General features: G+C 41.3%; 1 protein-coding gene across 2 annotated transcripts; it reads left to right on the top strand.

Annotated features, from left to right (window-relative positions):
* UBAP1L (ubiquitin associated protein 1 like) lies at positions 1–24,043 on the top strand. 2 transcript variants are annotated; one of them, XM_075207644.1, is made up of 6 exons: positions 1–91; positions 4,123–4,281; positions 5,807–6,538; positions 7,200–7,382; positions 11,324–11,425; positions 22,290–24,043. In XM_075207644.1, the coding sequence occupies exons 2-6, from the start codon at positions 4,150–4,152 to the stop codon at positions 22,422–22,424; spliced, it is 1,284 nt and encodes a 427-aa protein (XP_075063745.1). In that variant the 5' UTR covers positions 1–91; positions 4,123–4,149; the 3' UTR covers positions 22,425–24,043. The 2 variants fall into 2 exon arrangements, with proteins under 2 accessions (XP_075063745.1, XP_075063747.1); XM_075207646.1 differs by lacking the exon at positions 4,123–4,281.
* Positions 24,044–24,420: the final 377 nt, after the last annotated feature.

Raw genomic sequence — 24,420 nt, 5'->3', positions numbered from 1 at the left:
GTTACCTGCAGTCAGACCCCTTGCTGAATGTTTTCCAGTTCAGTCACTTTGGACACCCAGTCTACAGCACCTAACCAAGACACATCAAGGGGTACGTTTAAAATCTAAACATATATATGTGTGCTTTGTCTTTTTTTTATTGAATTGCATAGTTAGACTTGAATCATTTTAGTTGGTCTTAATAGATGTCATTTCTTACTACAGTCATCTGTATGAAGCTGGGTACACATAATAAAAATTACAGCAGATGCGATTTCTATAACGATTTTACCAATGACTGAAAGTTCAGATGATCGTGTAGATTTATGTGTACACAGCTACATGATTTACAGTCAGATCTGTGCTCTTCATCTGCTATAACCATCTGCTGAAAAGATTGTGACTCTGCACACTCTATAGAGATCTGCCTACACTGCTGGTAGTGACTGCGTACACACTTCCACATTTGCCTGACATCGTTCCATTGTTGATTGAGATTTTAAGGAAGTTTTATAAAATCAAATCAACAGATACGATGCATTAAGTAGGAGTGGTAAGTTTAATGTGTTTCAAAACCCCAGCACTCTCTTCCTTTGTTAAAGCAAGTGACTTATTCAATACAGAACAGTTTCATACAGGGAGATGTAGGGATGAGACTCAAAAATATTGTTTAAAAAAATTATTACCTAAATAACATATTACTTTACTTTTTGAAATATTAAGTATGTCACCATATATACATATGTGGTGGTATAGTATGAATAGAAGAAGAAATTAAAATATATCTATATATAAAAGCATATCTGTCTGCAGAAACAGAACAATATACAATTAATGTGGGGAAAAATAATAATAAATACATGAATGACCATCCTATCATTTTTATTTGTTAAAAATAAACCTCATAATGTCCATAGGATTATCCATTTTATCACAACTTAGACATCAAATATAACTTTATATATGGAGACCGAGAGAGGTGTGTGTATATACACATACACATAGATCAGCCACAACATTAAAACCGCCTGCCTAATATTGTGTAGGTCCTCTTCGTGCCACCAAAACAGTTCTGACCCATCATGATATGGACTCCACGGACCTCTGAAGGTGTCCTGTGGTAGAAGGTATCCAGCAGATCCTTTAAGTCCTGTAAGTTGTGAGGTGGGGCCATCATGGCTCAGACTTGTTGTTCCAGCACATCCCACAGATGCTCTATCAGATTGAGATCTGGGGAATTTGGAGGCCAAGTCAACACCTTGACTTTGTCAAGTTCCTCAAACCATTCCTGAACAATGTTTGCAGAGTGGCAGGGCACATTATGCTGCTGGAAGAGGCCACTGCCATCATGGAATAATGATGCCATGAAGGGGTGTACTCAGTCTGCAACAATGTTTAGGTAGGTGGTATGTGTCAAAGTAACATCCACATAAATGCCAGGACGCAAAGTTTACCAGCAGAGCATTGCCCAAAGCATCACACTGTCTCTGCCGGCTTGCCTTTTTCCCATAGTGCATCCTGGTGCCATCTCTTTACCAGGTAAATGCTGCACACGCACTGGCTATCTACATGATGTGGACAGCCAGTCTGGCACTCACTTGCCCATTGTAGGATGCTCTGACCCAGTCATCTATGGCCCTCATCAAAGATCCCTACGCTTGCCCATTTATTCTGTTTCCAACACATCTACTTCAAGAACTGACTGTTCACTTGTCTAACATATCCCATCCTGTGGTTTTAATGTTGTAGCTGATAGGTATATTATGATAAATACACACATATATACACCCTTGTGTGTGTGTCTCACCTCCCAGAGATCAACATCACACCTCAAATCTCCACTGTCAACAGCACCACAATTTTCTCAGTCTTTCAAGCCTGCTGTCTTGCTTTCACTCTCTGCTTTTCTCCCTACTACCCAGCGCTTTGGAGCATTGTGATGCTTTACAAATCAACAGCAATAATAGTAATAATACTCCACATTGTTCTATTAATCATATGCTCATTGTTTTAAATAAATATTTGTCAAGATAGATAATAAAGCAATCATACCTGTATTTATACATTATCAGGTACAGCCATGGGATCCAATATGACCCCCATTAATACCAAAATGTAAATGTGAATTTTAAGCTTCTCATGTTTTGACAATGTTTGGTAAACCTGTATTATTCTGTCTTCATTTTATCAACAACATTTTCCGGATTTGGACAGGGATAGTGGATGAATTACAGTCAAAGATTAAACAGGCCAATTACATTTACCGTTACAGTGCAGAGAGAATACATTTGCAGACATGATATATATGTCACAGGGGTACACACTATACTCTATTGTATGTCTGCAGATAGAAATACCTTGTTTAAAAATTTCATCTTATTTCTAGCAAAACTGGCCTTCCCTATTCTCAATTTTCACAGGGTGTGCAAAATAATTCTAATGACCAGCAATGTGTCCATCAATTAAAGGAAATGAGAATCAGGTTTTTAGAACATGTTTATAAGGAAAATTACATAAGATGCGGATGCGGACAGATGCGGACAGAAGAAAATAAAACACAACAACATAGACTTACATTCTGTACAGGCTATGCTATTGCAGCTCATTGACCACTGATCTCTACAAATCCGCTATGTGATCTGGCTAGGACACACCACACTTTAATTGGCTTTAACAAGGTCAACATTTTAAGAATTGCTATTCTAGATGTGCAGGATGCACAACCTGTAACAGCATGATTTCTGGGATCATTTTTAAACATCCACATATATCTAACATCTATGAAATCTGTATGGCCATTGATCAGGTACCCAGGCTCAGACAGGAAAGACGTTGGTCTGCATTTCTGCTTACACGTCAGGCGGAATGGATTTTCAGATTAAATACTGTGGCACCAAAGGGTCTGAATAAGTTTGGAGTGTTCTTGAAATAATCGTGTTAGACTGCTAATTAGAATGTTGAGATTATTAATGTTTTGATTATATATTTTCAAGATAGTACACAATATTTTGACTAATTCTTGATGTTAAGAAGGTTTTAATTTTCAACCTAATAGCTTATATTCTTAAGATTTTCTATTGATAAACAGTGGTTAAAATTACTTTCTGACTCTCTCATTGAATGTCCGTTGCCTGGCTAAGAATCAATATTAATATTTGTAAGGTGTGCATAAGACATAAAGGGAGAAGGGAATAAGAGGTGTGGAGAAGACCAGAGGAAGCTGGGCCCAGCTTGTGAGAGCTTACAATCTAGAAGGGAGGATCTGACACAAGAGAGGGTGACACAAAGGGACGGTGTTTTATAAATAGGGTCAGCCAGTGGGAGAGCAATTACGAGGAGGGCTGGTAGGCTTGATGTACAGGTGAGTTTTTAAGAAGCATTGAGCCTTTGAGGGTGGTGGAGAGTCTAGACGAGGGAGTGCATTCCATAGATGTGAAGAGGCGCAGGAGAAGTGTTGGAGGAGGGAGTGAGACATGGTTATCAGTGTGGATGATAGGCAGAGGTCATTGGCAGAGCAGAGATGGCGGGAAGGAGTTTGGAAGGAGATGAGGTTAGATATCAAGGTGGGGGAGATGCTGAGGTCTTTGTTGGTGAGGGTGAAAAGTTTGAATTGTATTCAGCAGGGGATAGGAAGCCAGTTTAGGGAGTGGCAGAGATGGGAGTCAGAAGCAGAGCAGCAAGAGAGGAAAATCGGTCTTTTTGTAGTGTTAAAACTTGATTGGAGTGATGAGAGGAAGACCAGACAAGAGGAGGTTACAGTATTTGAGATGAGAGATGTTGAGACAGTGGATAAGAGTTTTGGTAACCTTAAGGGAGAGGAAGAGTATAACCCTGCTAATGTTGTGATTATATAAATATACACAGTGACTATATAAATTACAAAGTACAATTTACTTTTAATCCTTCTGATAATTATTTCACATCTTCTGTTGTCTTAAAGTTTTGCTGGATCACATATCCTGTAATCTTGTAAATAAAATGCACATGTAGATTTTATTGAATGTGTTGCCAACAAATGACTACACTACAAGATCTATACAAATGTTCTGATATCAAACACAAAATTCTATTCAGATATTGTTTAGTATATATAATGTGTTCCTGCGGGTAGCTCTCTTTGAGTTTCATATTGTCATTGTCTAGGCCCCAGCTATTGGAGACACCATAGAAATGAGTTTCCTGGATGACATCCCGTTCAAATTCAATGATGAATTCATTACTGTTCCTCCACCTGGAAATCAGACCACCAGCCCCTCCAATGTTAACATTCCAGACTGCAGCGAAACACTAGCATCTACTGTGGTGAGTCAGGGAGACCTATGCCTCCAGGTATATTCTTTCTAGTGGATAATGGACATTGTCTATGTCACTGGATCCTAGTAAACTAATCAGGTCTGTTTTTAAAATGTGGTGTAAAATATGCAATTTTCCCTGGGTCCATTGTAACACACTCTTGTAATGGAGACTGGATATAAAAGGCATTAAAAGAACTTGTATCTCATCCCACTTGTGCTTTGGAAGACGAGACCCCTTGTTTTGTCGCAAAGAGGCTGATTTCATCTTTCCACGTGTGAGTTGCTTGACCGAGATGATCCTGATATCTCCTTTGTAAAATGTTAACAAAATAAAATCTTAAGTGTCTTAATCCTAAACCTATAATATGTAGTTTAATATTGTGCTCCAGTTTATAAAAAAGAATGTCATGAAACTGGTGAGCAGCAAAAGCTAGTAAGAGCTTATAAGCCTCTCAGATGTCAGTAGTTACCAACAGCCAATATGAAGTCAAGTAACAAATATTGTAGCCAATGCTTTAATCCTACACTTAAATCCAAGCTCTAATGCAAGCCTAATTGCAAACCTAGTTCAACCTCTAAAACTGTCCTATGCTATAGTCTTAATACAGAAACCCTCACACAGCATAATTTGTACCATTATGTTATGTCAGCAAGCCATTGTACTGAAGTGACAGGGGGTTGGCTCTGTCATACTGTGGCCTACACTTCAGATCAGGACCCCTTGTGGAGGCCAGATTTCACCTGGATCCCACAAAGCTAGTCTTCATAAGGGTTCAAGTGGCTACTAGAGAAGTGTGGGTCCATTTTATAAAATAATTTTAAAAAGTGGAATTGTCTTTTACTCTACATAGAAAAATACGTATTTCAAAGTATCCACTTATGGAACAGTTTATTTTACCTATTACCTGTTCCCTAGGAATCAGATTCCTCTTAAAAGACAACTGAGTTCTAAATGTAAATTGCTATATATGGAGAAAAATGCACTATTCAGTCATTCCATATGCTGTTAAAAGGTAGTGTGATGGACTATATCCTTTCATCACAATCAGATAGAGACACAGCCGATCTTTCTTAGAGTAGATAAGTTGGTACTTATAGGGACATAAAGTAAAGCATAACATTCCTATTATTTGACTTCAAACTTGGAGTTATATCAGTGGTCAGGCGACTGTGTATGAAACCACCAATCTGTACAGACCATTTCTCACCTAAAGATCTGCAGTCCTTTCCGTCAGACTCTGTTGCATTAACATTCTGTGAGATTAAGTTATAAATGTACTCTTTTCACAAGTGTTCTTCATTGTCAGTGTATGTTGTAAGTTGTTCAATACAAAAAACGTCATTTCTTTCCGCAATTGCATTTAATAAGTGTCCAACTTTGTGCTTCGACTCCAATGCCTTCAGAACCAACATAGTCATAAATGGGAGGATATTTGTTAAACTTTGCAAGAGTTTTGAATGGAGCATTTCTCAGGCATGTGAGTACTTTTGTTTATTCATGGCTAAATGTAATATTCCCTCTTTCTCTGCAGCATGATTTCTCTATGGAGAGGAAGGTCCTGGACTGGGTAGAAGGAATGTATGGTCTAAATACCTTCACCACTGATGTCAGGCCCACAGCGCCTACATACTGGATGATGCATGAAAGGAAGGGGGTTTGCCCAACCAGGCGCAGTAGTCCCCAGAGGCCTTCCCTACCCATGCATAGGTGTAGAAGCCTGAGCACATCAGATGCCCACCCTGTCCGATCACGGAGTAGCTGCGAGACAACAGAGAACATGGAAAAAAGTGACAGATTCTTCGAGGAAGATGGGTACTCTGAGGATGATGAGTACTCTTCATCAGAGGGCAGCGAATTGGAGGCTCGGCAGAGAGAAGCCAGGGCACGTTTGTGCAAGAGTCCTCAGCCACAGTGGCCTCACAGGCCACGCACTTCTCCCTTTGTTCCCAGTCCACCATCCAGATGCCGCTGCTCTCATCTTGAGTCTCCTCCATCTCATATTAAAAAAAGAAAGTCATTAACCCCATCACATAGCTCTAGGAGTGATCTGGATGTGGCAAGTAAAAGAATTACAGCACTAGTGCACCCCCATAAGGGGAGTTCTGAATCCAGAGGTGCCCACCAAAACCAGCACCAAAGGAGCAACCGATGCGGGCAAAATTTTAGCCCAACGCCACCTCAATCTTCTAACTGTTGCTGTTCACAGAGACCGTACAGCGCCGGCTCCATTCCACCAATACGCTGCCACAAGCCCACCAATCCGGTAAAAGACATGCCTATAGTGACATGTTACTTTCTAATATTAACTGATTTAAGCATAGGGATCATATAATCGGTGCAGATACAATTTTTAGACAGCTCATGGCGGATCATGAGCAGTGATATGTGCCGGATGTTGCGTAAATGATCTATCGTGAATGTGTGCAGTGATTACCTATTTTCACATAGAGATCAGTTATCACTTTGGTCTATTCAGATACTTACTGCATGAGGTTTAGAGACATATACTCCTTACTCGACTATGAAGTTTTTATTTCTACCAATTGTTCTAATATAACTTGCCCATCTATTTTTGTCCCTCCTTTAAGGCACACATAAGACATACACCAAATTGAGGATAACTTTTTTTTCAACCTTAAAAATAAATATTTTTATTATTTTTATCCTAAATGTATTTTTCCACAGAGTTTCCTCTGCCCCAACGTGTTTTCCTGTTTACTTGATGAAGTTAAAAGTGGATATATTCTTTAGTTCATGACCATTTTAAAAGCAATTTATCCCATTTTGCTTCATCTATGCTTAAAGAATGACCCAAATGCACCATCATAAGTAATGCTTTTTTTAAGTCTCTCCCAGTTCCATCTTCTGTGTCATAGCACATACAATTTAGTGATATAACTAACATTCTGCTTTGTTTCCTCCAGTCTCTGAGCCCCTACTCCTGCCTTCCACCTACGATGCGTAGCCATCTGGACTGCTCAGGTGATGTCTTGTCAGCTCTTAGCCAAGAGGAGCGTGATGTCATTGAGGGTGTGACATCAATGGGATACCCGCTACGCAGGGCTATGATTGCACTGCAGAAAATGGGAGGTCAAAGCCTGGAGCAGGTAATGGTTGTCTAAGCTGGGAGTGTATTTTACACAATAGTTTCCTAAAAAATAAAAAAGTCCAATGTTTGTAAATTATAGACATTACTCCTAAAAGTGTTACTTAAATCTCTGCCCATTTTAATAATAAAATTCCTGCTTTGTTTTTTCTCCTGCGTGTGACGGCAGTGACATCATATGTTGCACTGTAAACTGGTGGGGAGTGAATTAGTAGCAAGGAAGTTGCACTTACCCTTGCTACAGCATTAAAGAAAGACATTTTCTCATTCATCCTATTTGGGAGACACTGCTTAACCACGAGGTATAGAAATTCATCACTATTCCTATTCTGCTTCCTTAAAGAACAGCACGGACAGGCACATCATCATCATCATCATCATCATCATTTATTTATATAGCGTCAACATATTCCGTAGCGCTTTACAATTGGGGACAAACATAATAAACAAACTGGGTAAAACAGACAGAGAGGTGAGAAGGCCCTGCTCGCAAGCTTACAATCTATGGGACAATGGGAGATTGACACATGAGGTTAAGTCTACATTTTGCATTTCGGCCCAGCCAGACTGCAAAGGTAAAAGTGACTCATAAGCTAAATGAACCCGTCACACAACAATGTTGGTCAGGGGGTAGTTGTCTTGTGTGAAATTGTGTAACAGGCTAAAGGTAGCGAGGTTAAGAGGGTGGCTGAGGAATATTATAAGCTTGTCTGAAGAGGTAGGTTTTCAGAGAACGCTTGAAAGTTTGTAGACCAGAGGAGAGTCTTACTGTGCGAGAGAGAGAATTCCATAGAGTGGGTGCAGCCCGATAAAAGTCCTGTAACCGGGAATGGGAGGATGTAATGAGGGTGGATGAGAGACGCAGATCTTATGTAGAACGGAGTTGCCGAGTTGGGAGATATTTTGAGACAAGAGAGGAGATGTATGTTTGCAGCTTTGTTGATGGCCTTGTAGGTTAGTAAAAGTATTTTATATTGGATTCGGTACAAAACAGGCAACCAGTGTAGAGACATACAGAGTGATTCAACAGAGGAAGAACGATTTGCAAGGAAAATCAGTCTTGCCGCAGCGTGCAAAATAGATTGTAGAGGTTTGAGTCTGTTTTTGGGAAGACCAGTAAGGAGGGAATTGCAATAGTCAATGTGGGAGATGATGAGTGCATGAATTAAGGTTTTTGCAGTGTCTTGCGTGAGATATGTGCGAATTCTGGAAATGTTCTTTAGATGTATGTAGCAGGATTTAGATATAGAGTCTATGTGGGGAACAAAGGATAGGTGTGAGTCAAGGATTACACCTAGGCAGCGAGCTTGTGGGGTGGGATTTATGGTCATGTTATCAACAGAGATAGAAATGTCAGGTATGCTCTTGTTGGTGGGTGGGAATATTATTAACTCTGTTTTATAAAGATTAAGTATGAGTTGGCGAGAGGACATCCAAGATGACATGGCAGAAAGACAGTCAGTTACACAGACCTACTCTGTCCAAAAACTTGGCTTTTGTGGTAGCAGCCACAAGCACTCTCTGACTTAAGTCATGGGATGCAAATGGCAAGTCCAAAAGGACTCTGAAAACACTATCTTTAGAGGAGATACTTCTCCTGCTTCCAGATCTCCTGTGAGATGATCAGGCCACAGAAGGAAAGAGCCCCTTTCTCCCAGTTAATGCTCCTAAGCCAAAAAGCCAGAGAGAGGGTCTTCCAATACTTCTGCTAGCACCAGACTAGACAAGGAGATCATGGTATGCCAACTTTCTAAGCATGGTGAAAGCAGGTCCGGCGCTCCCATTAGGCAAGGTTAGGCACTTGCCTAGGGCACCGGGCTCTGGAGGGCGCCACAGAATACTAAAAGACTTTAAAACTGTACGGCGACCGCTGACCATACCTATCACGGCCGCCGCACAGCATTCAGATGCACGGGGAGGGGGGGGGGAGGAGGCTATTTTGTCACCACCGCCGACTCTCTGCTCCGTCTCCGCCCCTCCACTTACTAGTGATTAGGCGATTTTTGCGGGGGGGGGGCGCCGCTTTTTTTAAAATGACTAGGGCGCCGTGGACCCTAGCACCGGCCCTGGGTGAAAGATCCACACTGGAGGCTGCATCTAAGAGATGATCTTCTAAGTTAAGGCCCATTTTACCATCAAGGCTTAGCTCGTCTGGCTTTAATTGAATGGCTGTTGAGGCCATGATTCTTCAATCCATTTCTCTGAATCCATTTGGGGGACACAGCATTCCACCCTTTTGTTCTTCGCTCTGTTTTACAGTGGAGGGCTTGATTCATCAAGGCACGTATCTGCCGATTTTGAGCGTATCATATGCAAAATCACCCTGCGCAGGCCCAGAACCGGGACATACACCAGTAAACACAGCCCTGTCTGCTCCATCTTTGACTGCAAAGTACACTTACTTCAGCCTAAGATTTCGGGGAGTGAACGGGAGGGGAAGGGGCGTATTTGCATAGTCAATGTACTGTAGGAGCATGCCAAACTTGAGCGCACACAGCCACATCCGAATCAAACTATGAGCGCCTCAAACTTACTTGTTTTTCTGCCATATCTCTTGCTCCAGCTATAGAGCTAGTCTAAGTCCTGAGCTATAATAATGACAGTCTCATATGCATGCTATAACATGTGTGTTCTTTTGCGAATTTATAATCCACATAGGCTTTGGCCTTATCATGCAGTGTCTTGTATAGTGGAGCACAGCGGACCTACACCCAAATTCAACAGCGCCTTGATGAATTCAGGCGTGGACAAAGCCAAAAAAAAGTGTGTTTTAAACCAAATGGTCTTTGCGCTCAGAATGCTTGTCTTGATGAATCAGGCCCTGAGTGTTATTGTTTGATTAATTAGTTCAGTTCTATCCCATGGGCTTTGTTAGTTAAACAACTGAAGTATTTCAGTGGTGGGGCATAAAGAGGGAGGAATAGAGTTCATAGTGTGGAATTAAGGTCTTACTCCTAGCAGAGTGCCCTCTCTTCCACATAGCTAAGCAGTGTCCCCCAAATGGATTCAGATAAATTGATTTTATTTAGTGCAAAACTCTTCTTTTCATTTGGCTGCAAACAATGAAAAAAAACCAGTCACATTTTATACATAAAGTGTATTTTTTTCTATTGTTTCTTTAAGACAATTTTCATTTCATTTAATCTTCCCTAGTCTGTGTCGTCTGTATCCGATTTATGCTTCTGGCGCCAGTAAGTTCTCCTGGCCACCTTTCCAGACCTTCTAAGATGAAGTGCCTTAAACTATTTGCTAGCTCTACTTGTGCATTAACCCTTTGGCTATCAGCAGTTTGCACATTTTCCCTTTTCAATTGTTAACCAAGCTGTTAGGTGAGTTATAGGTTAATGCTTTTGTAACAACATATTTGTGAAATAAATGATACCCCTGGGAGCTCTGTTGTCAGCACACCAAGAACACCAGAGGACACCAAAATAAACATGACAAGGACTGCACGACTATCCCGGTGAGAGCACTTTGCCAGTGGAGGAGATGTGTATTGGTACCTCTATTGGAGCTATGCAATACCCACATCCCCAAATACTGAGGGACACCAGCAATTGTGGAAACATTTTCCAAGCATAACAAAAATCAATTTGATTTAGAATTAATGTTTACAACATAAAATAAGTATATTTTTATTTGTGATTTAGTGCTCTTTCTAGTGTTTGATACTATCTATATTCATCTTCCCCCAAACCCGTTAACTGCGTTTGTAATAGTTACATAAGACATCTGTATTTTTAAAGAGTAAAAATTCAGATAACCTGCGTATAATCTCCCTGTCTCCACTGCTGGAATCACCTAATTGAAGCCAAGAGCTATGGTTTCAGCAAGTTCAGCTCTCCGTCATCACAGATATTTATGCAAACAGTTGTAATATATAGAAATTGGCCAGTCGTTTAACACCTACTCATCACAGCTTTCGTTGCATCCTCCCAATAGGTCCTAGGTTACCTTGGAGCCACAGATCGGCTTTGTAAAGTTGGATATGAGGAGGTGATGGTGGAAGAGGCGATGGAAATGTTCCAGAACTCTGAGATCAAGGTAAACAGAAGAGGGTTTGCAGATTAATATGCAAATAGAAAATTCTGCAGTGAGAAGTGTATTGTGGAATCAATACGAGGTGCACTACCTGGAAGATTATGTATTATGTGCTCAGTTTTATTGACATGTCTATGCAATGCAACATACCTTTCAGTAAAAAGCACAGATATCTATATAGATATAATTTTGATTTCTGTGTTTTAAATACACACATATATATATATATATATATATATATATATATATATATATTTAAAGTAAATTTATCGTTTACCAATAATCATTGTCTATGCAATTTGTGTGGTTCCAAAGCACAAAGCGATTTATTAGCAAGAGCAAAAGAATAATTCAATAAATGAGTACAGCCAATACATACGCTGCACCCTGGATCCAGCATACAGTCATTCAATCCTGAAGTCTGTGGTCAATGTGACTGCATGCTGGTCCCAGAGCCCCTGCTTATATACAGTCAGTGATACAGTGAAAACAATACAGAAGATTTGGCATGTTTCCATAGGTTCAGGCTTCAGGAAGGTCCAGTGAAATGCAGGTCATTGGCCAGTTCAAACGATGCCATCCAAGGGTGGGGGTCAGCTCTCCAGAAGATGCATACTAATCTTCCCACCAAGAACTAGTTCAAACTGGTCTATTTACCTTACACACACACAATACCATTCATGATCATTTATTCCCTATAATCCATATCTAGCATATGCAAGGTGCGATCCCTTTGGCGATTGAACCAGATGTTTGCGGATAAATAGGAGAAAAGAATGATACCAGACATGATATGTTTCCTGCGACCTGAACCTAAGATCTCACTAACGTGTACATATAACCTTATACTATTTAACTATAAACTCAACAACATCTGTTCATAAAAGACTGTGGATTGGAACTATTCTAAAAATGAACGATATACAAGTGAATGTGTAAGTGTATGCGTGCGTTACTTATCGTGCGATTGCGCCATGACACGTGGCGTACTGATCGCAATCGCACGGTAAAACAATATTATTCAATATACTTTCTTTCATCCAATTATTCGACTTTGACAGTATGCCGGCAGAACTTTGAATAAGGGAATAAGCATTCAGTTCATAGTGTTTTGAGCAGAGGTTGTACAACCCCATTAACCAGTGAGAGTAAAACATATCCTCCCACAGTCTTCATTTGAAAATGTACTTTATTCCAGGTATCGTATAACTACAATGCAACCAGAGTCTATGATTAGATACACTAGAGTCAAAGGTGCCTGGAGGCCAGAGACTTCCAATGCTTATTGGAATGCTCATCCCATCTATTATCCATTCTATTATATGCGCCATAACACTCCACCCACCAATGTGAAATTCACGTCATTGCCCGTTGGTGGGCCAGGGTGTGATCAGCAGTGGGTGGGCCGTAGTGACGCAAACCATGTGACCCTGAACCACCCACCCTGACTTTGTGAACCTGTCCTTTGCCTATCTCGGCTGGTCTAACAGGTCACCAAGCATGGTTAGAATGATTTTATTGGAATCAGGTTCAATCACATGCAACAAAAAAGCTGAGAGCATGCGAGAATGTCATTTATTATTTTCTCCACTACCACTGGACATAGATTTAACTGTATTATAAGTGTCCTTGCGAAGACTGCCTTTGTACACAGTCATGTGAAGGTTAACACTGTGCTATTTCTTAGCTGATGAGGATGGCTTCCCCAATGTCCAGGCCAGGATCTCCCTGTTAGCATAATGTGTGAATGAACAGAGGTCATAAATCAAAACTAGCCATTGTTTATATTGTAGATAGGACCCCTCTGCAACATAAAATTGTAGTCATCTTTAGTACATTTGGTGTCCCTGCGCTGTGCTGGCCCAGCCCTGCATCAGTTTTCTATGCTGACATGCCTGGGAAAATGTTTCATTTCCTGTTTGTATGAAGCCAAATCAGAGATCAGGCAGAGACTGTGAGAACGGCCCCAACCAATTCCTGAGAGCGCTGACTGGCCCTCATCACAGGGTCAAAGTATCAGATGGGCCTCAATGAGTACCAGAGTATCTGAGTACCAGAGTATCAGAGTCGAGGATGTGACACTATGTGCATCTCCCCATAGCAGATATCTGCTCTCATCTCATGGATTGGTTTCTGCTCACACATACACATTTATTTTTACCTTTCCAATATCAGTTAAACATTGAACTACATTTCTAGAACTGCCACCCTCCTTTTTCTTTGTAGAATAGCTAAGTTCACCATTAGCAGAAAAGGGGTTAATTTAGTTTGGGAAGTGCCATGAAATAAATGTATTACATTTACAGCAGAAATTATATTTTTAGCGCACCACATACCGAAAAGTTAATTTGCTGATGCAGAGTGATGTGTGAAGCTGACAAAATTTTATATTAGTATGTTGTTACAGCAAAACTAAGCCGTTGAGAGCTGCTGAATAATATTGGAAATAAACACCAAAATAGCAAAACAACTAAGAGCTTCCACACAGCCTCATGTACCACTGTAGCCAATATACCTGCATACAGCCTCATGTACCACTGTAGCCAAAATGCCTCTATACAGCCTCATATAACACTAGATAACCAATATACCTGCATACAGCCTCACATTACACTAGATAGTCAATATACCTGCATACAGCCTCACATAACATTAGATAACCAATATACCTCCATATAGCCTCACATAACACTAGATAGCCAATATACCTCCATATAGCCTCACATAACACTAGATAGCCAATATACCTGCATACAGCCTCACATAACATTAGATAGCCAATATACCTGCATACAGCCTCATATAACACTAGATAACCAATATACCTCCATATAGCCTCACATAACATTAGATAGCCAATATACCTGCATACAGCCTCACATTACACTAGATAACCAATGTACCTCCATATAGCCTCACATAACATTAGATAGCCAATATACCTGCATACAGCCTCACATTACACTAGATAGTCAATATACCTGCATACAGCCTCACATTACACTAGATAGCCAATATACCTGCATACAGCCTCACATAACATTAGATAGCCAATATACCTGCATACAGCCTCATATAACACTAGATAACCAATATACCTCCATATAGCCTCACATAACATTAGATAGCCAATATACCTGCATACAGCCTCACATTACACTAGATAACCAATGTACCTCCATATAGCCTCACATAACATTAGATAGCCAATATACCTGCATACAGCCTCACATTACACTAGATAGTCAATATACCTGCATACAGCCTCACATTACACTAGATAGTCAATATACCTGCATACAGCCTCACATTACACTAGATAGTCAATATACCTGCATATAGCCTCACATAACATTAGATAACCAATATACCTCCATATAGCCTCACATAACACTAGATAGTCAATATACCTGCATACAGCCTCACATGCCACCACATAGCCAATATACCTCCAGACAGCCTTAAGGCCACTACATGGCCAATATACCACCACACAGCCTCACATGCCACCACAGAGCAAATATACCTCCATACAGCCTCACATGCCACCACACAGCCAATATACCTTTATATAGCCCCACATGCCACCATATATTATTATTATCGTTTATTTGTAATGCGCCACAAGATATCCGCAGTGCCGTACATGGTACAAACAGTAGACTATACAGGGTAAAACAGTACAGAACAATAAACACAAAGTACCAGTACTTCAGAAACTCCAGGCAGGCAAATACAGTAGAGACGGAGCGGAAGAACAGGTATGGAGACAGGAGGGAAGATGGGCCCTGCTCATACGAGCTTACATCCTAAGGGAGGGTAAACAGAATCAGGTACATAAGGGAGCCAGTGAAGCAACGGGGAGTGAGAAAGGGGGCAGGGGAGAACCAGAAGAGGTGAGAGGCTAAGTGGATGGTTGGTAGGCCTTAAGGAACAGGTGAGTTTTAAGTTCCCGCTTGAAGGAGCACAGATTGGGTGAGAGACGAATGGAGCGAGGGAGGTCATTCCAGTGAAGGGGGGCAGCACGGGAGAAGTCTTGGATTCTAGAGTGGGAAAAGGTGATCAGAGTGGTGGAGAGGCGGCGATCATTGGCCGAGCGCAGGGAGCGGGCGGGAGTGTGAATGGAGAGGAGGTTAGAGATGTAAGGGGCAGTAGACTGAGAGAGAGCCTTGTAAGTGGTGGTGAGGAGTTTGAAAAGGATTCTGTAGGGGAAAGGGAGCCAGTGTAAGGAAAGACAGAGAGGGGAGGCAGAGGAGGAGCGGCGTGAGAGGAAGATGAGTCTCGCAGCCGCATTGAGTATAGAGCGGAGGGGGGCAAGGTGGGAGCAGTAGCCTGTATACCTCCATAGAGCCTTACATGCCACCGCGTAGCCACTATAGCTCCATACAGCCATACACGCCGCCACATGACATGTATACCTCCATACAGGGAAAGAGTAAACAGTTGGTGAGTATGATATACCCCCATACAGCCTCACATGAGAGAGCTTACAATCTAGTGGGAAAAGGGCAGAACAGAGATAAGAGGAGCAAGTGTGGCTCTGACTGGAGATTGGGAGAGTTGTGAGGTTGGGTGGGGTACGTTTTTCCATCTGAAATAATGCCAACAGCATTTAAACTGATAACAAAATGCAGATTACTGTGAGACCACCATAGACGAAATACAGACTTACCCTAAAGACGGTTGATGGTAATTGCGACTACACAACAAGCTGGCTGTGGGATTCTCGTTAGTTAAAATGGCCACACTGAGACTGGCAGTTTTAAGGGGGCAATGGCAGGACCCGCAGTGTCTATAATGTGGAACTCCTAATCCTTACCCCAAACGAAGCCTAATTGTAACCCTTACCCTAATCGTAACCCTAGAGCTAACTGTTACATTACATTATAGACACGCCGGATCCTACCTATGCCCGCTTAAAACTGGCAATCTCAGTGTGGCCATTTTAACTGACGAGAATCCCACAGCCGGCTTGTTGTGTAGTCACAATTACCATCAACCGTCTTTAGGGTAAGTCTGTATTTCATCTATGTCGGTCTCACAGTAATCTGCATTTCGTTATCGCTTTAAATGCTGTCAACATTATTTAAGCCTTAATAATTACTACCACTGGTGAGGTAGTGCTAGTGAGAGCATTATATGTGGGAGCAGGGTAAGCTCTAGAAAAGAGATGGGTTTTCAGGTAGTGTTTAAAGACGTGAAGACTGGAGAAGAGTGATCAGGTCTAGTTTGGAATTGGATAGCTGAGAAGTTTTATAGACAGGAATGAGAGGAGGTTATCAGAGAGGAAGCATGGTGCAATTATGTACTTACTTTGATTTTTTTTATTTATAACAGAAAGGAAAGGTGTCACATAGAGATAATTCTGTTATCTGAGACAGGCAGTTTTTCCATGAAGGATGGCCTAGGTTTGGGCTATGTTTGTAAGTGGGAGGGAGGAATTATAGTAAGGACGGGTGCAGGGGTGTTGGTTGTACATGTTTGAACCTGGGTATATTGTAACACATTGTATGAACAGCGTTATCTTTCTCGCACTCTGGCTTGGATGAGCTATGTCCTTAGCAGGACACCGTAATGAGAGATATTACTCTCTTTTTACATAGCTACTCACACAAGAAAAGGATATATTTCACAGTTGTTTAAGTATTTACACCACTCATATACGTATATATTGTATTATTATAGTGCGTAACCCCCTGTAAATAATATATGTATAACCAATGATTTTCAATGTTATCACGTCAGTGTTTTTTATAAGCTATTAGAAGTCACTTTGAATTTCCTGGACTTATATATTACATTTGGCCTGAGGACTTGTGCCTTTATATAGTCATGGATCTCATTTGTGTCTCTAAGTACCCTTAGAATGTATAGTACGGGGATACATTATCCCATATATACTCAAATCTACATGGCCCGACATTCTTACTGAACACAGCAGCAGTTATTTTGATACTATTTCACTACACACAATCAGCTGATGGCTTTGGTGCTAACAATTATGTATAATGTAAGTAGCTGGGCAACATGTGGGAGTAAACCATACTTGCCAACTCTCCCAGAATGTCCGGGAGACTCCCGCATTTCGGGTGAGTCTTACAGACTCCCGGGAGAGTATGTCAATCTCCCGCTTCTGCCCACCTAGTGAAGTGGGCAGAATTAGGTCCAAAATGCTGCAATTCTCCGGGATTCGCAGCATTTGGCCCCGCCCCCTGCTGTAAAATGACGCGTTTGCGTCATTATGTCACGGGGGGTGGGACCAAAATGACACGATTTTCGGAGCCCCTCACACCCACCTCCCCCGTGAGGCTCCCGGACGCCAACTACAAAAAGTTGGTAAGTATGGAGTAAACCTGGACAATTACTTACACCAATGCCAGGTCATCTATATTCTTTCTTTCCGACAACTTTCATAAGTAAAGCAGATTTCTTTTATGTACAGTGAATATACAGTGCCATCACACAGATAGTCCTATGTGAAGGGAGAATTGCAAACAGCTAGATCATGCAGTAATACTATTAGCTCCACCGTAATGGGGCTTATAGCCCTAAGTAAAGTGGTGGTGTTACCTGGTAAGCACAGCGCCCCCTGGCCCCGTCTTCCTCCGGCCCTGACCCTACCCACGTGATAATACACTGTAGTCTGCAGCTGTCCAGTGAAACACATGAAATTGCATTTATATTCTTGGCCTTAATGTCTGGCATCCTCAGACTGTATATGGAGCTTTATTTGTGTGGGGGACATGCACTATGTGCGTTTGTGTAATAAAACTGTTGAGAAAAATTGTGCTATTGTAGGATGTTGATTAATAAAAGTTAAAAGCATTATAGGATTAGTCATAAACTAGGTAACCATCAGTTGGTGCTGTTATTAGAGGTGGACTTATTATAAAAAGTTCATGGGGTAAATGTATCAAACAGCGATTTTTGTAAATCGCCAATATCCAGCGTGGTAAATTTATGGAGGCAGTAGCTTTAATAATAAAACTAGCCTTTAAAGTGTGTGGGTAAAATACATTTAACCACATGAATCCAGAAAATCATTAGAGCTAATACCCAGGGACTTTGGCCAACATAGAACTGCTTCATCTATGGAGTGAAAAAACATCAGCTGTCATAAGCAAAGGGGATTTGTAAGGGGCCAAACACTACTCATTCTTGCCTTAACCTTATGCACAACTTGAATATTGAAACACTTGAGGGTTAATCTATGATACATATAGTTAACTCTTGTGTTTCCAAATCAGCAGATTAAGGAGGCTATTATAGTTCACGTCCCTGTAAAGCAGCTTCTCCTATTAACACTTTTCATTCTTGGGCCAATTTATCATAGTCATGCTGACTTTTTGCTGATCACATTGGTAAAATCCAGCTTCTGGGTGCTCTCCCTGGATGAACTAACTGCGCACCATGCCTGCACCTAATGCCAGGCATGCACCAAAAACTTAATTGATTGCTGCGATACTGTGGCGTTATCTATAACTACAATTTCCAAAAAGGTAAGGCTTTCAGAGCTCGAAAAATCACTCAAGATTGCAGGCCCCATTGAAAATTATAGGGACTGTGGTATTCAGCGTTAGTTTGCTTATTTCCTTAACACTGGAGATATCTCTGATATCTTCTGCATTAGCCATTTGTTAAATAGCTCAGATTCTTATATTTGCCGTTTCCACATGTGTTAAGGTTTAAAACCGGTTGATAAATAGGCCCCAAAGTCTCAGACGGGCTTTTAGTACCGTTGCATGGAAAGAGTTAACACTCCAGTCGTCTTCCCTCATCTTGATTTAATAAGTTACACAATAAAGCGGATTATCTCTCTGAAGTGAAATCCTTCCAAACCAAGCTTTTAGCAGGGTGCCTTAAAATAGTGTTCAGGGCTAGGGGGTTGGTGGGAGTAAATTGGGCCATGATCAAATATGAGGGACAGCTTCCATGTGAAAGTTTAATGTCTTAAAATGGAAATAACTAAGAATATAGAGCAGTGGGTTTCCTGGAACACACAGTGTACCTGCACATTCTGCAGTTCAGATGTAAATGCTCAGACCTCCTGCAATGGTATAAGGCAGTAATTAGCTTATTAGGGTGATTATTTAACACTATTTTGTTGCCAAATTTCACACTTTCACAGAACAGTCTCAGTTTTTTCCGATAGAAAGACCCATTCATGCTGTTGATCAATTTAGATACAGATTAGTAATAGTGATATAACAGTGTCACAAACGCCCAGATACAGCAATCTGAACAGTTGGCCATGACTGGTTGTCAGAATCACTAGGTAGAATTGATGATACCTGCCAGCAGTTGGCGCTACTGAGTACTGAGGCGCGGAGTCTAACACGCCCACTGTCAGAATCACTAGGTGGAATTGATGATACCTGCCAGCAGTTGGCGCTACTGAGTACTGAGGCGCAGAGTCTAACACGCCCCTGGTTTTCACCAGGAACCCCCGCAAGGAGGTATGGACTTCGCTGCAAGGGACATGCAGGTCGCGGCCCTCAGTATCAGTCAGCTGGTGAGGTAACAATTGAGGTAGCGGTGACAGCCCACCAGGAGGCAGGATGGAAGAGTAGTCAGCAAGCCGGGTCAAAACCAGAGGAACGGATATAGCCAAATCAGAAGCAGGAGAATGGTCAGGAAGCCGGGTCAATACCAAATATCACTCTAAGCCAGAATCAGGAACCAAAGGAGAAGTCAGGAACAATCTGGGGTCAGAATCCAAATAACAGCAACACAGGAACAAACGCTGGAGCAAGGCTGAAGACCAAATACTCTGGCACTAGACATGTGTCAGAGGCTGCCTTATATACCCTAAGGTGCCTCCTGATAGGGTTAGGGAGATTTTGGCGGAAAGACATGCAGGCAGCAGACAGGTGAGCAGAGATAGCGTCCCGCTGCTAGGCAACAGGACATGGTTGTTTGGAAGGTGAAGGCATCCGTCTCCTGCACCAAGTGTCAGTGCAGAGACGGCGCCTGACACTGGTGTTACCTTAGTTAACAATGAATACACCTTTTCTGCCACCACAAAGGATTTAATATGGTGTCCTTACGTTCACCATAACCACTTATTAATGTTTCACATTTAAATCACATACACATGTAGCATGAGCCTCCCTGGACGTCGTAAGTTCACAAAGAATCACAGAGAAATATGCAGGATTAAATATGTTTAATCTGAAAAATATTTCCAAGGCTTATTTACAAAAAGGCAATAAACAGGCATACAATAGGTTTTGCACAAACGAGTTTCAGAAAATAAAATAGGAAATAAAACCAGAATCCTTACTTACAAGTTCAGGAATTGGCATGTGAGGAATACACATTGAGAATAATGGCACATTTCAGTCTTGACAGACTCCTCAAGAAATGGACAATTTGATGTCTAAGAGCAGAAGATTTGAAACCCTTTTTTTCTCATAACTCTCACCCCCTACCTTTGGAGTTTAGCTGTCAATAAAGACAGATTGATTTCCCAAATGTCACAGGGCTTCAAAGTCAGCTAGGAATGTCTGAAGATGAAATGTTCACCAGACTTTGAGTTCCCACCTCTGCTCCTTCTTGCTGGGCTAGATGGCTTACAACTTTGGGTTCAAACTCCCCCAAGACCCTTATCTATCCCGGGCCTGGCTAGTTTAAAAATATTACTGGTACTTGCATAAGGTCAAACTCATGTCATCTAGCACAGCACACGTTGAGATTATATTACAAGGTTACATACGATATACATTGTCATATATGAATTCAACAGAAAATAGCAATCAGTCATTAGATATACTACATAGTCGCCACAAACAGGTTTAGTGCACATGAACCCAAAGGTATCAATTTGTAATTTGGAGTTTTGTGACTATGTATCTATAGGCAGTACTCTCAAGAGATCCCTTCCCTTAGTACCAGTGAAGCTGTCCTATCTCACTATCACAGAGCACATTATCCTAAGGTAGGAGATACTCATACAAATCAACGTTACCTCAGCTTGTACTGAACAGAACTGGAAGGTGGAAAAGCAAAAGGCTACATTAGCAAACCCTAGTGGTAAAGACCCTTGTAAAAGGATGACATTGCTACATAAATAAAGTATAAAGTATTTTTTGATGTTAACTGAACACTGTATGGGGGTTATTCAATTGGCCGCGTTACTTGAAAAAGTAACGCGGCCTGCCCACTAATACCGTTATTACGGCAATAGTGTGCGTAAATACCGTTATTACGGAGCTGCGAGCAGAAAGCCTGGTTAATATTACCGTAATAACGGTAATAGTTTTTACACTGTGTTACTTCGGGGGGAATTGAATTCCCCCCCTATTTGTTGAGTATCTAACCAGAATACATGCATGACATCACATAAAATTTGCTAAAATTAAAGATACCATTGTAATGTCCAAAATATTTTCTTCTTATGTGACAACATGTCATATACATCGAATAAGGTCCCGGAAGCAGTTTTTAAAAATGCTTTTATGACTTTTTTTTTTTTCTCTTTTTTAACCCTGTCATAACATCTAATTAGAAAGCGCTGTCTATGGCAATTGTAATCCACTCACTTAGACCTCATGCCCACTGATGTAGAGATCACTACTATAGACTTCCCTGTGGGTTTACATACGGTAGACCCAAAATAATGGGACAAATATTTATCCAAAAAACACTAACACAGCACAACTAAAATGCCAATGGGTATGGTAATACTAAAAAACAATGGTTTCTAGTGTCAGACCTGTGTTAAAAATGCACATTAAAGACAGCAGCGGGTATCAGCCCCTATACGGTGCTGTGGGGCATGAGCTAAGGTTTGGTGACAGCTGTGTGTGTGTGTATGGATCTGAGTTAGATTACAAGTACCCAGTCTCCTGCTCTATTTCTCATACAGGCCGCAGAATACCTCCGCCTCTTACTTCAGTTCAATGATATGGGCTTCCAACAGGATGACATCAAAGAAGTTCTCCTGATTTATGACAATCACAGAGATCGCTCTCTGGAGGAACTGATGATGAGAGCTCAGTGAGAGACATCCAACCGAAAGACGGCAGCAGCAAGCTGACAAAAGTTTATAGTCCCCCCCAATGCATGCTTTCCTGCCTAATACCAGTGACATTCAATGTATATAGAGGACACTGATTTAGCAGCACTCTAATAGTTCAATAAAATCGAAGGCCCTAATTTGGAGGGGGGAATGAAATTGTAATTACAAAAGTTACTTTTATTTTCAGGCACCATCATATGTACAATTTTTTTGTGTGTTTTAAAGATACAATTGTGATTTTGGGAGAGGGGTAAATTGCGCCCAGAGGAGAATTTTATAAAGTGGGCAAGTATGAGTGTGCCTAGGTTTGGTGGGAGGCGCACTGTACAAAAGTCACTTCAAAATCCAACCACCTAGAACCAGCCATTTCCGTAGATAAAACGTTTTTTTCTCCTTAACACTTAGCCTCATTTTATGGCTTCAGTTAATCATGAAAGTGAGGAGACATTGGGACTGTTTTTATTCCATGTGCCAATTTTGTGTTTCAATCTTTTCTGTATTTTAAAACATTGGTGAACTTAGAAGTGCACTTCTCGGCTGCATGGAGGTGCAAAACACATATCTCCCAACTGTCCCAATTTCAGTGGGACAGTCCCCATTTTAGGACTCTGTCCCACCTGGGAACATGTTTTTCCGGTGGTGGAATGTTGGGGGAAGGGAGATATCTTATGGGATCTTTACAGCGGTAAGCAGCCCACTGGGGACTTGGTCGCGCCCCTGTCATGGTGTGGCCACACCCCCTGTACAGCTCTCAGGGACAGACATGCTGAGAGATATGGTAAAGCGTGTCTCATTAAAACGCAGCCCAATCTCCTCGTGCGCAGAGCTGGTACAAGATTCAAGTCCTTTTTGCAGAGTGAAAATGAGCTGTGCGACCCTCTGTGCAGGAAAGAATGTCCCTTTAAATGCTCCCTCTCCACCCTGTTTGTCATATTTCAATAATCTTACTCACATGATGTAATCACAGTATAAACTGAAATTCAATTTAGAATGTAAGAGAATAATTGTTCACCAGAATAAAAGAAAAACATGAAAGAAAATTCTGAGTTTAGAAAACATAGGAACATAAGCATTGGTGGCGGGGGGTGGTTGAAGAACGCTAGATTCTAAGGGGCATATTCAATTAGCTTTCCGGTTCGCGGTAACGCGCGTTACCGCGAAACCTGCGCAGTATTGCTGTTAACGCGGATTTTCGTACGCAACCCTATGGGCTGCGAATGAAAATCCACGTTATTGCGGTACCGTGGATTGACTACGCGGCCCATTCCGGCGCGATCCCGCGGACCGGAAAGCTAATTGAATATGCCCCTGAATTAGGGATGTGTACGGTTTTACCTACCGAGAATTATCCTGCCATGGAAGGCGGAGAAGCGCTACGACTGTATTAACCTAGGGCAGCCTGAACCCCTAATCAGGCCCTGATCATAGAAGTCCACACATTGTATTTAAAAAAATCCAGACATTGAACCTAAAAACAAAGATAATTTCAACACAGCTTACAGAGACTAAATACAATATAAGCTTATATGACAGCTTTTAATATTATACTGTCATTAGCATTTATGTTATGTAATTGCATGGATTAAAATCTGTATACAAGTCATTTGTTTTGTGTTATAAAATGCTTAACGGTTAATGTTCAACCAATGACATGTCTCCACAACACCATCACCAAAACATTATAATTGAATAAAGGACACAGACACCAGAATTTGTCGAAATTAAACGTCAAGTATATTAACATGAGAGAAACACGTGGTGGAGGAGAAAGCAAAAGTAGCTCAGTTAGAACCAATTCCCATTATATCACATTGTGGGTCATTCAGGCTCTCGATATAAACCAAATGGGGGACATTTTCCTCCCAGGGTGCACCACTACAACAACTGGGTATCCATAAACCCCAAGACCCGCATCCCCTCTGGGCTGACGGAATGCAGCCAACAAACCCGCCCCTGAGGGCAGTGTCTGTAATCAAAA

The sequence above is a fragment of the Mixophyes fleayi genome, chromosome 4, assembly GCF_038048845.1.
Source record: "Mixophyes fleayi isolate aMixFle1 chromosome 4, aMixFle1.hap1, whole genome shotgun sequence".
Taxonomy (NCBI): Eukaryota; Metazoa; Chordata; class Amphibia; order Anura; family Limnodynastidae; genus Mixophyes; species Mixophyes fleayi.
The sequence above is the reverse complement of the archived record's forward strand: the minus strand, read 5'-3'. Positions and strand labels throughout refer to the sequence as shown.